The sequence below is a fragment of the Oryzias latipes genome, chromosome 4 (assembly GCF_053564925.1).
Source record: "Oryzias latipes strain Hd-rR chromosome 4, Olatipes_Hd-rR_3.1".
Lineage (NCBI taxonomy): Eukaryota > Metazoa > Chordata > Actinopteri > Beloniformes > Adrianichthyidae > Oryzias > Oryzias latipes.
In genome coordinates, this window is record NC_136240.1 from 29738918 (window position 1) to 29756623 (window position 17706).

At 38.7% G+C, this 17706-nt stretch overlaps 1 protein-coding gene across 1 annotated transcript; it reads right to left on the reverse strand.

Annotated features, from left to right (window-relative positions):
- Positions 1 to 3418: 3418 nt before the first annotated feature.
- LOC101173929 (flavin-containing monooxygenase 5) lies at positions 3419 to 9065 on the reverse strand. The gene is made up of 11 exons (XM_004068171.5): positions 8913 to 9065; positions 7295 to 7433; positions 6749 to 6937; positions 6505 to 6670; positions 6284 to 6426; positions 5924 to 6120; positions 4966 to 5101; positions 4658 to 4877; positions 4462 to 4534; positions 3980 to 4232; positions 3419 to 3889 (listed from the first exon to the last, which is right to left on the reverse strand). The coding sequence occupies exons 2-11, from the start codon at positions 7424 to 7426 to the stop codon at positions 3740 to 3742; spliced, it is 1659 nt and encodes a 552-aa protein (XP_004068219.1). The 5' UTR covers positions 7427 to 7433; positions 8913 to 9065; the 3' UTR covers positions 3419 to 3739.
- Between the last annotated feature and the right edge of the window lie 8641 nt (positions 9066 to 17706).

Genomic DNA, 17706 nt, shown 5'->3' on the forward strand with positions numbered 1-17706 from the left:
AAAATGTATAAAGAAACTCTGATTTCATGATATGAAGATAAGAGGAGTTAATGATCACCATATTTAATAACGCAAATGTTATCTAAGTGATTCGTTTGTTTTTTTAACTATGCATTTCATCATGTCTTTAATGAGTTTGGTACATTTGTGTGAATTCTTTTTTGTTTTGATTACAATGTTAAAAATAAAAATCAATTAAAAAAAACAAAGTATCAGAGAGTTTCAGGGCAAAGGGTTTCAGGGCAGGCAAACAGGGTGAGAGACAAAACAGTCAGGAAATCTGAAGATCAGGTCAGAATATATCACACTCAGTATCCAGGCAGAGTGGCACAAGCAACAATTTACACTGAGTTCTCAGTGCAGTGCTTAAGTAGACTGTGAGTGATTGCAAATGAAAGTCAGGTGTGTGGCATCTAGAAACATTGCGCCGGGGATGCTGGGAGATGTAGTGCTCAACGAAGTCGGGAAACGGTTCCTGTGGTGACCAGAGGGGGAAACGGAGTTCTGACTTCTGAAAGGTAGACTCACAGTTAAACAAACAACAAAGGAGAAAATGACTATCTACCACAAACTGATCCAGCTTAAAAAAAGTCCCCATGTTAGCAAACAAATCTGATCTGACTTCAATTTGACTTATGGAGACATACTGGTGAAAATCAGGTAAAAAACAAAAACCAAACAAATCACAAAGAGGCCACACAAAACCTTTCTGTTTGACTTCTATAAAAAATGTTCTTAAAATTGACGTTCAGTGTTTAAGTTTTAAAAGCAAACAATTAAAAACTAGTCCCCCCCCCCACAAGTCATTATTAAAGTAAATTACGAATATAAAAAAAGTCTTCATGATTGCTCATTAGCCAGTAGCTTAATGTTTCACAATCAAAGAAACTCTTATAAAAAAAAGTATAAGTTTTGCAATATATTAAAAAATATATCATGTATTACAAAATATATTCCAATAAAATATATTGCAATATATGAAAAAAAAACTATTTTTATAGGTTCATATAAATTTAAAATTTATTGGTGTGCAAAGAAACTTGACTTCACAATTGCTTCTATGTTTGTTCAAATAGTTTTTTGTTTGTTAGGCAGGAACTCCAAATCAGATTTTGCAACCCACTTTTCTTTTCATGAAGGGGTGGATGGATCACATATGACTATGCTATAATTGGTATAACTTAAATGTTGTTTACTGTTAATAATAAATGATCATTTACGTAACCAAAAAAAGGAATACATTCCTTTGCATAATAGCCATTGTCATGTATTTGTAACATTATATAACATCATATAAATCTGGTTATATTATGTTTTGTGATGTATTTGTTTTTATTATAATTGAATTTTTATCTTAAGAGTAAAGCAGCAGAGATAAGGACAAAAGCCAAATGATATAAAGGAACAAGATGTATGATGAAGTCTGTGACTTACGAATGTTCATGAGAAATTAACTGAATTTATTCATAATAAAAAAATGCAGGCATGATTAGTCTACATGATAGACTAATCAGAGACGCCGCCTCTCTTTTTACATTGAATCTTTAAGTAATAATACTGTCTATATATATATATCCATATATATCCATGTATGCTTTACCTGCCAGCATCTTACATCCTGCAGTTATGTGCTGGATTGTTTCAGGGGCCTCTTTGCACAGCCTACACCTTGGGTCTTGTCTGGTGTGGTAGATCTGAGCCTCTATTTCTCTTGTGCTCAGGGCTTGTTCCTGAGCTGCCAGGATGAGCGCTTCAGTGCTGTCCTGTAGGCCAGCCCTTTCTAGCCATTGGTAGGACTTCTTGATATCAGCCACTTCAGTTATGGTCTGGTGGTACATCCCATACAGGGGTTTGTCCTCCCATGAGGATTTGTCCTCCAGCACTGTATCCTCTGCTCTCCATTTCCTAAGACATTCACTGAGCACACTGTCAGTTGGGGCCTTGAGCTTGATGTATTCATAGATCTTGGATGTTTCATCCTGGATAGTGGCTTCTACACTCACTAGTCCTCGGCCTCCTTCCTTGCAGCTAGCATACAGTCTCAGAGTGCTGGATTTGGGATGGAACCCTCCATGCATGGTGAGGAGCTTTCATTTCTTAACATACGTGGTCTGTATCTCTTCCTTATTATTCCTGCAGGGTATCTGATAACTGGCAGTGTGTAGCTGTTTATTGCCCAGGTCTTTTTTTTGCCATTGAGCTGGCTTCTCAGGACTTGCCTTAACCGTTGGAGGTATTTAGCTGTTGCAGCTTTCCTTGTTGCCTGCTCCAGGTTGCCATTTGCCTGCGGAATTCCAAGGTACTTGTAACTGTCCTCAACGTCGTCTATTGTTCTTTCTGGAAGTGAGACGCCTCCTGTGTGGACTACCTTGACTCTCTTTGTCATCATCCGGCTGATTATATACATATATAGATATATATATGTATATAATCTAACATTTAAAAGAAAACAACATTAAATGCATCAGGATTTACATTTGACTTTACATTCTAAACCAAAAGTTTGAAAAATGTTTTTTCACCAAACCTGGTGATAGATATAGCTTCAAAAATCAATAAAGGGAAGAGAGTCAGAGGTTGTAGATTCAGGAAACGCGAAGGTGTTAGGAAGTGGGGACCTTTAGTATTTTGGAGGAGTGGGAAGAAAATATTCCTAGTTAATTTATGACTTATTGTCCAAACTAAGTTTGATATATTTATGTATATGTATGTATAGCTTTTTTGTCACTTTTAGTTTGTTTGTTTATTTTGATCACTTAAAATAAACCAATTCCAACATCTGTTTTACATTTCAGCAAACACCATTGGCAATGTGAGTAAAAAATCCTATATATCTTTATTCTTATCTTACTTTATGTCTGGTGATTTGAAGAGGGAGCCGGTTTAGCTCGTGCTGGTTTGCGGCGCCTTCCGTCCGTGAAACCTGGGTTCTCTTCTCTACTTCTGTGCCAGTCCCAAGCCCGGTTAATTTGAGAGGGTTGCATCAGGAAGGGCATCCGGCGTAAAAAATTGCCAAAATTTTCATGCAAATCTTCCGCTGTAAGGTGGCTGATTCGCTGTGGCGACCCCTGATGGGACAGCCTCGTTCTGAAGATCATGTATACTCCACCAGGTGAGATCTTGCATGGAGCTCCAGGTGCAGAACGATTCTCAGCAGTCTTGTATTTCTTCCATTTTCTAATAATTGTTCCAACAGTTGGCAGACAAATACATTTTTCCCCACTGTTTTACCACATCTATTACTTTTACTTTTGCAAAAAGGATCATTACACCTACAACGGTTATATCGTCTTAATGATACCTGGCCCCTGTTATGACTTCTCTGGCTGCCAAACCATGGGGGAAGGAACGCTTTGTTTATAGATGTTTTACGGGAAGACAGCCCAACATTATAAAGGAGGAAATTGACACAAACAGATCGGAAGAATTAAAAACTTTAATCAATTTTGTTAAAGTCTGGTGTTAATGTTTCAGCACAGTAAAAAAAAAGAAACAAGAATAATGACAAAGATCTTTTGTCTCTGTAAAGAACTACTAGTGGTCTCTGTGTGTGAAAGTTTCTGTGTATTCAAGCTGCCTTGCTTTGCCTCTTTGTTTAAACTCACACTACAATCCAATTTAAAGTAAAAAAGCTGAAAGAAAAGTATGGTGTCTGGTGTTATTTAGAATCCTTAGTCAGAAATGTTTTTGAAACAATAAATATGGTCAGAGGTACTAGGACAGTGGACTCCTGGTTTGTTCAGACAACTTGAGGACGGAACTTGGACAGCAGGGCGGGAATGGTGTTTGGATGGTGAGCTTGAATGTAGTACAGAGCAGTTCCTCCGGCAACGGTGACCAAACTCAGCTTGAACAGCAGCTGTTTTGCTGAACCTTTATTCACCTCCACCTGTGGATGAAGCATCCAACAAGATTATTATTGGAACTGATCTTCTAGTTTATTCCTTAAACCCATAGAAAAAAAAATCTCCTTTAGCACCTTTCTCGTTTTCATTGGCTGGTACATGCGGTCAAACTGGGTGAAGATTGCTTGGCGAGCTCCATCCCATTTTCCTGGCCCAAACAGTCGATACTGATAAGCAGTGACAGGCCCCCAAAAAACCCTCTTAAACAAGGGGAAATCTGTGAAGAAGAGCCAGAGGAGGCTTGGTCTCACTCCGATGTCCTTTGCCAAGTTGTCCATGTACTCAACAAAGTCCACCTGAATTGGTGTCAGTTTGGACGTGATGTAGCTGCAAGAGAAATTAATTAATATTAAGACACGCTGTTCTCTAAATCACATCCACAACAAGCTCAATTCAGAAATGACTTGCACAATTTACACTTCCACAACATTAAGTCACGTGTCAGTTTTACACAGACATGAAGTTGCAACAATTCACTGATATTTTATGCACAAATTTTTTTTTAAACATGAAAGTAAGATAAAGATATATGGTTCAGATTCAATACTTCTCATACTTTTTTTCAATATTTCTGGTGTCCTTTTCAACAGCCTTGATCATGGCCTGATTTGATGGCAGCTTCTTATGTCCTGAAGGGCCAAAAAAGGACAAAAAGCTGAGCAAACAGGCTCACATGAATTATTGGTACAAGTTATAGTTTGCAGTTGCAATACTTTAGTACTACAGTGATCTTTACTTATATGCAGACTCACCTTTGAAGACACGTGCAACGTAGCGGGCCTGCATTTCAGCCTGTGGCATGATGGCGCCATCAGAATGAATGAAACCCACAATGGCCAGGGTGGGATGATCCAGGTTTGGAGCAAAGACATGCTTGTATAGACCCACACGGTGGCCAGACTTATACAAAGCATTTTTTGGTAAGTAAGGAAAATCATAATTATAACCTGTAGCAAACACAATGGTATCCACCTGAAAGAAAAAAGAAAAAAAACATTATGATTTTTTTGGACGCTATTAGGAAGGTAAAAGGATGTCATGAAATTAGATGTTTGCTAACATTTTCCACAGAGCTACCATCTTCAAACACCACAGTGGAGCCATGGATTGACTTGATGTTTGGTTTGACAATAACTCCTCCAGACAAAATCTTGAAAGGCAGGTCATCATTGATGACTGGAATCTGGCTGAGAAGCCTGTTGACCGACAAGAAGATGGAGAAGATGAAGTCACACATGAGTTGAATCTATTATAAGGGGTCTATTATAATAAAAACTAAAGGAAAACTGATTACAGTAAAAAAAACTAGTGAAACAGTAACTCCAATGCTACCTTCGCACCAGGCTTGGAAACATGCGTTCGGGTAACGGCTTCCAACAAAAAGTCTATATAAACACATTGATATGTGTGTTTCGGGCCTCCGCACTCAAAATTCATGTGTTCATGCATTACTATGCAAGTTTTTAAATGTAAATGACGCATACTTTTAAAGTGGATTACTACCTTTTTAAAAGGCCCAAAGCGCTTTACAGTCACAGTCTCATTCATCCACGTACACACACATTCACACACTGATGCCGGATCCGCTAATGAGCACTGCATGGCACCAACTTATAACCATCCAGAGCAATGTGGGGTTCAGTGTCTTGCCCAAGGACACTTCAACACATGGATGCGCAGGGAGGGAACCAAACCTGCGGTCTTCTGACCAGAGGTCGACCGCACCATCTCTGCACCATGGCTGCCCTTGTTTGTGGGCTCCACGTTCTGAAGGTGAGACCAGTTGAACTTTGACCAGTCAGGTACTCAGATTTGGTAAACAATTTAGGATCATTAACCCATTATCAACTCAATTTAATTCAATTATACCTTATTAATCCGACAAGGAGAAGTCCTATGACTTCCAGGACAGAAATGGCTTCCACCATTTAAATTGTATCTATTTGAAGTGATAGTGATTGTGATAAAGTTTATGGCCCAAGAAAGAAAAAAATAATTAAATTGGAGTTGTTTTCTACCTGTGTTTGGGTTTGAGACCATACATTGCATGGTCATACATAGAGTTGAGTTTTTTCTCCCCAAGCCAGTTGAGCAAACTCATTGGGAGAAGCTTGAGCATGACATGAACGAAGCGCGTGTTGAACATGTCAACTGGCAGGCCGTTGTCAGACACTTGTCTAATGACCCATGCACCACTGCGAGTGCTCAGGAACACCTGCAGGGAGCCAGAAAAGGAAGCAGATTTGAAATGATCAAGGTCATTGCGATGGTGTTTACATGTGAAGATGGAGGAGCTAGTGCATCATGAGAACACAACGTTGCATAGTAATGGAAGGGACTTGAAAGCAGAATCTCAACAATCACTGGGACTTTCCTACCTCTTCTGCAACTCTGCTGGTCTCCACTGCAATGTCTCCTCCTGAATTACCAATCCCAATGACCACCACTCTCTTCCCATACATGTCCTCCGGCCCCTTGTAATCCCAACTGTGGAAGTAATTGCCTTCAAATGACTCAATTCCTGCAACACAACATAATATTAACGTTTATTTGACACTAACCAGGCCAAAGGTTTGCGTTGTGTCCTCTAGGTAGGTACCTGGAAAGTCTTTGAGAGGCAAGTTCGGGTAGTTGAAGTGACCAGAACAGCAAATAATTGCATCAAAGATGTGACTCTCCTCGTTCCCATCTTTAGTCCCCACCACCACTTCCCACTGACCGGTGCGAGAGAAGTCTGGTCGCTGGGTAATTTTCTTCACCGAGGTCTGGGATCCAAAACCAGTCAGACTATCCACCCAAAACCATGAGTATTCAACTACACACTAGCTGTAGTGTCTAGTTACCTGAAAGCGAATGTGCTGAAGCAGTTTAAAGTGATCTGCATACATCCTGAAGTATTTCAGGATTTTAGAATGGTGCATGTAGTTGGGATAATCAGCTGGGATAGGGAAGTCACTGTAGCACATCATCTCTTTCCAGATGTTGATCGTTAGGGAGCGATAGATGCTAGCTCGGTTTGGCTCTGACACGTCCTGTAAAGAAGGTATTTGACATGTTTTTATTGTCATCTGTACTTGTAAAACACTTTTCTACCCACTAATATGCAAAGCCGTTTTACACTACTTCTAATCTATCAGCTCATTCACATGAACACACACACCAATGGCAGCGGGGGCGCCTGTGCACCTCAACCCACCAGAGAAAACTAATGTGTCCTCCATTATCAGCAAAATGCCACAAGGACATATTAAAAACACAAAAAACACAATTTTCATCAGAGTGGGTCTTTAATCCACTGCCATTCAATAATGATCACAAACTGAATAAAACATTTTACATGTCAGGTAGAAAAACAGACTTATTAGACATTTTCAAGAGTAAAAGCTTGCCTTGAACTTCCATAGTCCACCCATGTCGTCACTGCTTTCAAAGCAGGTTGGTTCCAAGCCCTCATCCAGACAAGCCTTTAGGCTGGTCAGACCTGAAGGGCCAGCGCCAATCACTGCCACCGTGCGCACCATGGTGCAGCTGAAAAAAGAATTAGAAATTAACTACTACCTTTCATGCTTTTGCTGAAAAAGCATGGTTTTCTGACTGTGACTCTTTCTAGCCTTAAAATTCAATATGCAGCATAATCAATGCACATACTTTTAAACTTTAGTGCAAATAAAAAACTTCATTTTGACCAATTTGTATAGAACCTCATGCAATTTTTGTGTCCAAATTAAATATTAGGCCTGACCTATAAATGTAAAGGAATAATAGTATTACTATCAATAGTAGTAGGAGTACTATATTGAATTTTGTTCAAAGAAAAATATTGTATCTCTTTTTCCTTGAGTCAGATTAAAGGGCTGAGCAAAAACTGCTCTGGAACCTTTATCTAAGCAGACAAGACTTTCATTGTCCAACCTTTTTCTAAGCATTATTGTTGGTCTGTCAACATAAGTACAAAGCTGCATTGATTCCTACTGGACTCATTTACAATGAATCAATTTGGACCCTTTGAAAAGTGTTGCTTAAGTATTACATAGGAAGAAAGAAGAGTACTATGTGGACATTTTTAAAATGTTAATTTTAGTCTGTCATATCTATGGATGCATTAAAAACAGACACTGTACTTCCAGCATTCCTGCACTGACCTATAGTGGGTTCATGGTATGGTTTATTCTACAGTAAAGCAAGATAACGCTTTAGGTTTCAGCTGTGGAGTTTTTGCCCTGCTTTGCAGCTTCTGTCACAAAACAGTTCCCCGAACTTGCAAAAAGGTGAAAGGTAACTTTGCAGTGATCTCTGTTAAACTTTGGAATGACCTTATGGATGCAGTTTACACAGTCAAATCTTTGGACCTATCCAGATATGAGAGAAAACTTCTGTTATACCTTTCAAATGTTTTGTCAGTTATAGTTTTAAGATGTTTACCTCAGTTTGATTTTTGGTTTTTCTTTAAGTGATGGATTTAAAACCCATATAGATTAAAATAAAGTCGAAATCAAGATATGTATAACTCAAACACTTATTCTCTATTTGTTTTTATCTTCCCTGAGATAACTAATGTTTACTTTTAACAGAATTATTTACTCTATTGTAATACCTATGTACACATAAATAATTGGTTATAGAAGTTTCTCTTTTCCTCACTGTTTCCTAGTCTCACATCCTTTTATTAAATCTTTTGATTATTATGAACTTGCAGAAAAAAACAATTAAAAAAAAACGCCTGGCACAATCTTACTTTGCGATTTGTAAGAAAAAAATGCAAGGAAGTTGAGAATTAAGGTCCCTTTCTTGAACATTTATGTGTGAAACATTGCAAAGTATGAATATAAGAAAAAAAAGCTCACAGTTGGATAATAAATCAGGACAAATGTCATTGGAATGTTTGAAAAACACTTTAAACATTGAACAAAAAAAAGTTTTACCATCAAAAAATACTGTGAGCTCATTGTGATACAAAGTCATTTGTCCAGAACAGTTTGACAGCAGAAATGATCTATTCTTTCCTACCTTGTGTGCTGGATGGCGTTTGTCTGGAGAAAAGGACGACACTCATCAGAGTCCTGACTTTTATACTGAGACAGGAACCCATGCAGGCGGGCTTTTCTTCCTCAGGCTGTAAACTGTTCTGCCTCCAAAACAGACAATGTGATCTGTACATTAGAATCTATATTACACCTCAGCATTATTCCACGCAGTTATTTTCCACTTTAAAGTGAATAGTTAATCTATTATAGCATCTTTAATTCAGCACAGTGGGGGTAGGCTTTCTTTGCCTGCATAGCTGTTCTTGTAAACTCTTTGAACCCTTCTGCATGAATGCCGTGGAGCTGATTGAACTGTTTGGTTTTCCAAGTAGACATTTTTTAAGGTGGTTAAGGAATGCATGATTTTGTGGTTTTACGTTAAAAAAATACATAAAATCTTGTAGTAAAAAAAATCCTCTTGTGTTATGCATCGTTTGAACTTTAACTTTTAATAGGCTTTATTTAAAAAACTATATTTTATAAAATGTAGTTTTGTCTTGTGTTTTCTTCAATGCTGTGATAGGGGGTTTATTGCAATTGGTGCATTAGTTACAAAAGAATGTGGCCCAACTCTGCTCAGTACAGTGTAGCAGTGTTTACTCAAGGCTTGAGCTGTAACTTTAGCAGGAGTTTCATTTGTGTGCTCAGACAGGACAGACCAGATGGCTGAACTCCTAGTTGTGACATGTCATTTATTACGACTATGTGCTATAAAGGCTTCTGCTGTGTTTATGCAATACGCTGAGATGCTGCAAGTTTATAGATTATTCTAGTCCTTCCAGTTGGGGAAACTTTGAATTAATCTACCTCTTCTGTTTACAAGAGTTTGTATAGCTACTGTGGCTTATAGATTTTATCATCCTGCTGAGTGTTTACCTCAAAGCACAATGAAGAATTAGCTCAGTCTGATATGTGTGAGGAGTGAGAAATGCAGTCCTTCAACCATCAGTGTCTTGGTCCCTGACAGCACTACAGCAAATAAAAAGGGGGTAACATTAAGATCTTGACTACATCATTGACTACATCTTTGTTGCTGATTTAATAATGCACTTTAACTTTTGAAATGTCTTCTTCAGGCTGTGTTTTCCTTGCTCTAATGTCAATATATTGCATTGTGATTCATCTTAAATGCTCTCATTAGGATGAAGATGAAATTTCTTTGGGGCTACACATAGGTGATGGATTTTCTTTTATCTTTCTTTTTTCAGTTTCTAGAGGGATAAGGTTGAACAGTTTGAGATCTGCCCTATTACCCTCCACTGAAAGGTATAAAGTGCACAAACCACCTCACTTGTCCTCTTTTAGGGCTCATCTGTCCATCAAGTCCTTATCAGTGAGCCCAGACACCCAGAGAGTTAGGGCTGATTTTACACTACAAACAAGAGTGGAGTTTGTTATCAAAGCTGTGGGAGGAGTACTGTAAGAAACAGAGATATCGAGATGGAAGAAGGAGCTAGCAAGCGAAGGAGGTGTAAAATAATGTCATAAGGAAAAATGCATCAAGGTCAGAAAGGTATTACACGAAGAGCAGGTCAGACTTTGGTCAGCCTGATGGAAATTTCCACTGGTGTCGCTGGCATTCAGACCAAGGCTGATTTTTTGCAGTGCACAAACAGACAAGAGACAAGCAGCCTTTTGTTTAATGTCTTTTTAAAAAGAAAGTGCAGGTGTTTGATGAATATAATCAGTCAATATATATGCATTTTGATTTTGGATGTAAAAAATGTTCTGCTTGGAGGAATCCTAGATGGCAAATGTTTGCAAAACACTTTTTTAAAAATGTGTTCAAAGAAATACAGAGATTAAAAATATATTTTAGTGCAGAGTAAAAGCTTTTTCCATTATATTCTGCTATGGCCACTGTTTTCTCTAAACAAAAACTGACATTTTTAGAAAGCACATTGGTCAACCAGAAGTTGAAAAGTCTGAAAATTTCACGTGGTACAACCACAATATGTCATGCTTGACCTGTTTTCTGGGTTAGAGGTCCTTTGAATTTTATGAATCAATATGCACGGAACAGTGTGTACGGACTTAAACACGATGGTGTGAATTTTGTTGCAGGTTTCCTGTGTTTATAAAAGAAAAAAACAAAGTGTGCCTATCTTATTTCCTTTTCATTTTAATTGCAGTAATTCAGCATTTATGGTTTTACCTCACAAGTTAAACTACAAGATTAACTAGATTTTATATACACTTGCAAATCGCCTGTAAGTTTGCTTTCAAAATTAAACCTATTATCCGCTGTACTTGCTATGTTTTCACTGAGGTGTAAACAGTACGTAATTTCTGCTGACACAAGGTCCCAAACTTGTGGTAGAGCGACATATCGTTCATATAACACTATGGATGACGAGAGGCTGATCACAGAGTTCCAGAACCGCCCCATCCTTTATGATACTGCACATCCTTTTTATAAGGATAACAACAAAAAAGGACAGAGGCTGGGCTGCAGCAGGACTGCAGCCATCCGTAGCTATTATGTGAGTGATCTACCGTAGCTAGACCACTTCGGTGGCTGCTCTGGAGCTGGACTGGATGCAGTGTGAGCCCAGGGTAAGACTGAAGGAGCCACACGTATTGAACACCAATTGAAAATTGAGGCGACATAATCCTCTCAGCGCTGATGTTTCACTTTGACTGTTAATGTTACAGCAATTAGATTTTGTAAGTGTTACGAAATTGGCACTACTTCCTGTCCCAGTCGCAGGACTTCCTGTTTTAACCTTCTCAACATGTTTAGTTCTACACACAATTAATATTTTTGCCTTCACTCATGTGTTAGCTGTCATGTTTAGACTACTATTTCTGTCTGTTACATTGCCAGATTGCCCTGTATTGACTCCCCAGCTGGGATTTCTTCTGCCTGATCTGATATCAAATTTTGATTTGACTAATGCTTCTATTTCATGTGTGCCTGTTAAGAGTTCTGGATTATTTTTTCAGGATCTTTCTAAAGGACCCCAGTTATACCCAGACCTCATACCTAGAACATCCCACCTCAAGGACAAATTTTTTTTTTTTTACTTTGCTGCTGAACAGGGAACTAGAAACACATATATCATTTGATGCCATATCAGTAGATGCGGGAGTGGTTTGACCATTCTATACTCCTGCAGGAGCTAGATTTTTCCTTGGTGGAGAAAAAGGTTGGAGGTCTGTGGCTCTGCATTGATCAAGGAGTTCTGAGCCAAAATACAGTTAAATATCTTTTGTTTTATTCCCAGGGTGCCAGTATCTTCACCCAACTAGACTGTTGCAATGCATAGCACCTGATCCGAATCAAATAGGGTGGAAAACAGCTTCAAACACCTTCTAGCCACTACGAATACCTGGTGATGCAATTTGGACTTACCAACATCCTTGCCCTTTTCCAGCACTTGGTCAATGATGTTCTAGGAGACACGTAGAAAGTGGTTGTTTTTCTGGATAATTTTCTCCTATTCCCGTTCTGAGATTGAGCATGCCAACACACTCCCCAGGTGCTTCAGGGGCTTTGGCAGAACCAGTTATTCAGAAACGCAGAAAAATGTGATTTACACTCTACATTGATCTAATTTCCAATTCATAATCATAATCAATTCTATCGCATCAGTTTTTCCTCACCTCAAAACATTAAAAAAATAATTTTAATGAAACACCAAGGCGGAGCATGCCATCCATATGCTTAAGGAGACTTTATCCTCTGAGCCCATGCTGACACTTCAAAACCCTAGTAAGAAATTTGTGCTCTAGGTATACAGTGACACTGGGGTCGGAAGCATCCTGTATCAGTGCTCTGAGGATCAAAAGGTACATCCATGGGCATTATCTTCCTTGCACTTAAGCTCCAATAAAGAAACTGCTGTGCTGGAGACTGCAAGCTAATTGCTATGAAACTGATTTGAAGGAATGGAGACATTTGCTGGAAGGGGCAGAGCAACACTTTCTGGACTTTCTAGATTAAAAGAACCTCCAATATTGTCACCTAAGAGGTTATACCCAAGTCAAGCCTGCTGGGCCTTGGTCTGTAACCATTTTAATTTCATCTTATCCTGTTAACACAAGTCAGTGGGACAGTTAAAAGACAGTTTGATGGTGATCCAGAAGGTGAGGAATCTGGATTCCTACTGCCCTTTGGAGTTCAGCTGGGAGCTGTACTCGTTAATATTGAAAAGAACGTGGTGCAGTCAACCTCCGAGTGGAAGATTGGAGGACTGGTTCCCGCCTTGCCCACCCATTCATTGTACTGTTCTTGGGCAAGACACTCAACCCCACATTGCTCCTGGTGGTTGTACATTGGCTCCAATGTTTGGCAGTGGAGCCGCCATCAGTGTGTGACTGTGTGTGTGCATCGGTGAATGGGTCTGAGACTGTACAGTGCTTTGAGCCTTCTAAGAAGGTGGTTTTATAATCGGGCACCACTCTTTTTCCAATTAGAGGGGTAAATTAGCTTTTAATGTATCCACAATCTTACTTAAAATGCATTTACTAGTGTAGCAGAATCTTCAGAAAAAAAATCTTTGGAAAAATAATTCTAGAATAAATACAGAAACAGTGACGTCTTTAGAGTTCTCAAAATTATATTTCCCAATTTAAGCATCTGAAGTTGACTTCCATTCGAACCTACTATAGCATCCAGCAAACCTGAATGTTCAGAGTTCACAGCGTTTGACTAGATTCAGGCGGAGAAAGGTTGGACAAAAAAGTGAGAATGGTAGGTGGCCTGTGTGTTTGGACGTAGTTAACTGCTTACAATCAAGTTCAGCTTCACCAGATGGCCAACAATTATGGGCTACTGGCCCACCATCTGGAGGACAAAAGCAGAGGCACTGAAAGTTTAAATTTCTGTGTAATACAGGAGGAAGGCTTCAAAGAAAATGTTTGACGTAAAGAATTTGAAGAGAATATGTTTATGGTAGAAGAGCAATACTTACTGGACCTGTAAGGCTTCTTCACAGAACTAAGATCATGGTTTTACTACAGTCAAAAAGGCTAAGGTTTATTAGGCAATACATTATCATAGTCGGACAATAGTTGCCTTATCATAAAGAAATGACTTGCCTTGAACCTCCGCAGTTCGTCAGTTCACTCAGTTCACTCAGTGCAAATTGGCACCAAGCCCTAGTCAGATAGACTTTACCTGAAGAGCCAGCCCCCATCACTGCTACTGTTCGCACAATAACAGAGCTGAAAGAAGATTCATTGTACACTACAGATCTACCTGCATGATATTCATTCTATGTGGCTGCTTCTCACTTCACTGATGAAAAGTTTTTTTTTTAGAGTAACCCTAGTGCTGTTCAATGCACTATCTTGTGGGGTCTAGATGACCTCACTCCCAATGTCAAAGTGCCTAGGATAGCACAAGGGCTAACCTGAAGGTCTATTGTGTAGACATTGAACTCCTTGTAACTTAGAAATTATTTCTTTGCCCCACAACAAGCTTGTGGTTCCACTCAGATCATAATCAGTTTTAAGTCAGGTTCTCTGATAAAGTTCATGATCAAATGGCTTCAAAGACTTTTTAACTAATAGAACTTAAACTTTGCACAATCTGCCTTGACAACTAACAACATATTATGAAATTACTTTTGCTGTGTAAGTATTTAATAGTTCAGCCATTGCATGCAAGTTATCCCAAGTTATCATTTCACAATCTTGGGTTCTGTCATAAAAGGTTTTCAGTTCTTGGAAATACATGAAGGTGCAAAGGTTCCTGAATAGAATTTTTAAAAAATGGCAAAACAGTTGAGACTATATTTAAAAAAACTGGATTACATAATTTTCTTTGCTAAAAATGGAAAATTTTCATAGGCAATTCTGCAAATTACTAACAATAAGAAAAAAAAGTAATGACTTTGAAAAACTGGGTTTGAGTATCTGGATTTGCTTTAAACTGCTTCTCCTCTTATCTGACTGATATATTGTTTTCTGTTTTATTTTCCAAGTTCAAGTCCTAAATTTAAGACCTCCATCCCTCATTTCTGGTGTGCCACAAGGCTCTGTTTTGGAACCTTTAATGTTAATTTTATATTTGCTACCTTTGCAGCATATTTTAAGTTATTTTAATGATATTTCCTATCAGTGTTATGCTGATGATATTCAGCTTCCAATTTTGTTCTGAGATGGAGACAGTTTTATAACTTCTCGTCTTGGTTATTGCAACTCCATCTTCACATGTTTGGGCAAACAATCTCTAAAACAGCTCCACGTTGTCCAGAATATTGCTGCAATGCTTTTAACCAAATCCTCAGAGTTTTCACACCTCACCCCGTTATTAATCCAGCTGCCCCGGCTCCCTGTTTCCGAGTGCATTTTAAAAATCCTGGTTTTAACATACAGAGCTCTGAGTAACAAAGCACCGGTCCATATAAAAGACCTTGTGCAGCCGTGCACTCCAGCAGGTTCCTGAGATCATGTGACCAGGGTCTGCTGGTTGTTAAGAGAACCCGGTTAAAAACTAAAGGTGACAGAGCCTTTGCAGCATTGGCTTCATCCCTCTGGAACTCCTTCCTCTTAGCCTCAGACCTGTGGACTCTGTGATTTCTTTCAGAAGCAGCTAAAAACGTATATAAAATTTATTTTTCTTTATTCTCTTTTTATATTCTCTATTTTACTGTGAAGCACTTTGGGAATTGTATCTTGAAATGTGCTATATAAATAAGTTTAGTATTGTTATTATAAAGATCAAGGACAAAACAAAACCCATCTTTATTATGACCTGATCCTTCTTAAAAGGTCTGAAAGTGTGAAATGCTGACCCAAATCCTTTTTACTTGACTTAAGTTCAGTTTGTGTCCTAATAGCAAGTTAAGTAACACAAGGATACACCTGGATACACATGTATGTAGCGCTGTTGATTATAAAACCCAAACACATTCCCTTTTCATGATGTTTTTCATCAAACTGCACTGTAAAAACAGGCCCCTTTAAAAAAGATAAAACATTTGTACCCCATTGGCAGTTTATCTTCAAAATAAGGTTTTTTGCTTTTGAAAAACTTTCTTGATGAGATAATTTTTCATGTAAGACAGATTTATTTTTCTTTTTACTTTTCAAGATTTCATTTTTTGCAGTGTGAGCACATTAGCAGGGATGTTACCACGCACACAACCTGGCATGCAGATTTTAAAATGTATATATTTTCCATTCACAAATTAGAAATGCATCTTTGAGAGACATTTATCATAGTCATAAGACTGACAGTTGCACAGACTAAACAGGGGTTCCTTAGCCTTTTGGTAGAACACAAAGAAACACATAGATGATTAAAAAAAAAGCTGCCTTTGAGACTAGCTATTAAAAGAGACCAGTCCCAAAACAGACAAACAATTTGATAGCAACAACATTGACATCAGAATCTGCAGATCAGAGAATGTTTGGATGTCATCCACCATTACAAACTACAAATGGATCAGTGGAGGAACACAGAGGGTGAGGCGTGTATGTAATATATCTGTCTTTTTGCACTAGAGATAAAAAAGGAGCTTAATTTTACGAGGAAGAGAAAAGTTCTGCCTTTTTTTATGTACTTGTGGTTTTTGACATAAATCTGATGCTTTATTAGTGTCAATAAAACTTGAATAATTGATGATGCATTCATCAGATTTTAAGGCGAGACAAGACAGGTTTATTTGTACAACAAAAGTCATACTCTAAAGGCCCGTACACAACGGAACGAATATTCACCAGCCGTCACTCGCCAGCGTTTTTCAACACGTTTTTTGTGTTCACACCCAGGCGATTTTCGCTGACGATGAGCCGAGCGAACATGCAATTTCGTTCCCTGACATTAGATGGCGCTTAATGTAAAACAGAAATACTCCTGTAGACAAGGTGGCGCTGCGCAACTTTATGCTTCTTAAAGTCGCTTTTCACTCAGAAGTATTTACGCGTTTGTCAGAATCAAACAAAAAAAACATGAATATTTCCAGCACCAGTAGCTCTAGCTCCAGTTCCAGCAAAGAAGAAACTGTTATTCTGTTTATGATGAAAGACGCCGGAAAAGACGACGATTTTGGGTACATCCCATAGTTACGAGAAGAGAAGAACCTGGGGAGTTTTATCGACTGGTACAAGAGCTGAAAATGTATCATGAGCGTTTTCAGGGATATTTTAGAATGTCCGTCAGTGAGTGCATCTTCTTCGTCTTATTTCTTCGCGGCAGTGTAGACGCTACTTGGCGTATATCTTCGCCGTGACGTATGTGTGCTCAGCAAGACAGTTTTGTGTTTGAGCGCTCCCAAGTTGTGTTTTACTGTAACTTCAGAAGCTCCAGATACGTGTGCAAAAGCGCCATTCTCATTGGTCGCATAGTTTTTGAGGTGGCGCGTCAAACCAAAAAAACGAACCCGAGGCTTTTTTTAAAAAATGAAGCTTCTACGCATGGCGTTTTTCGCGTCGGTGTGCACACTCACATTGGTGCCCTTTGTTTAGTCACGAGGCGTTAAACGTCGGCGAATATTGCACACGAAATTCGTCCCGGTGTGAACGGGCCTTAAGGCAGTGTTTTTTAACTGATCTAAAAGCATTTCCCATCTCCAGGACATCAGCTCTTTGTTCATCCAAACAGGCCCTGATAAAACACTGAATAGTTAGGAATATGAAAGATCATAAAATACTTTTTTCTTTGTCTGTATTTGATTCTATTAAAGAAATTTTGATAAGAATGATGGTACCGCGACTTGGCTGCAGCTAAAGCTGTTTTCGGAAAAGTCCTGCCCCTTTAACTATCTCCACCAATCATTCTTGGAGGCTTAATCACACGTCATCAGTCTGACCAATGAGAAGTGGTT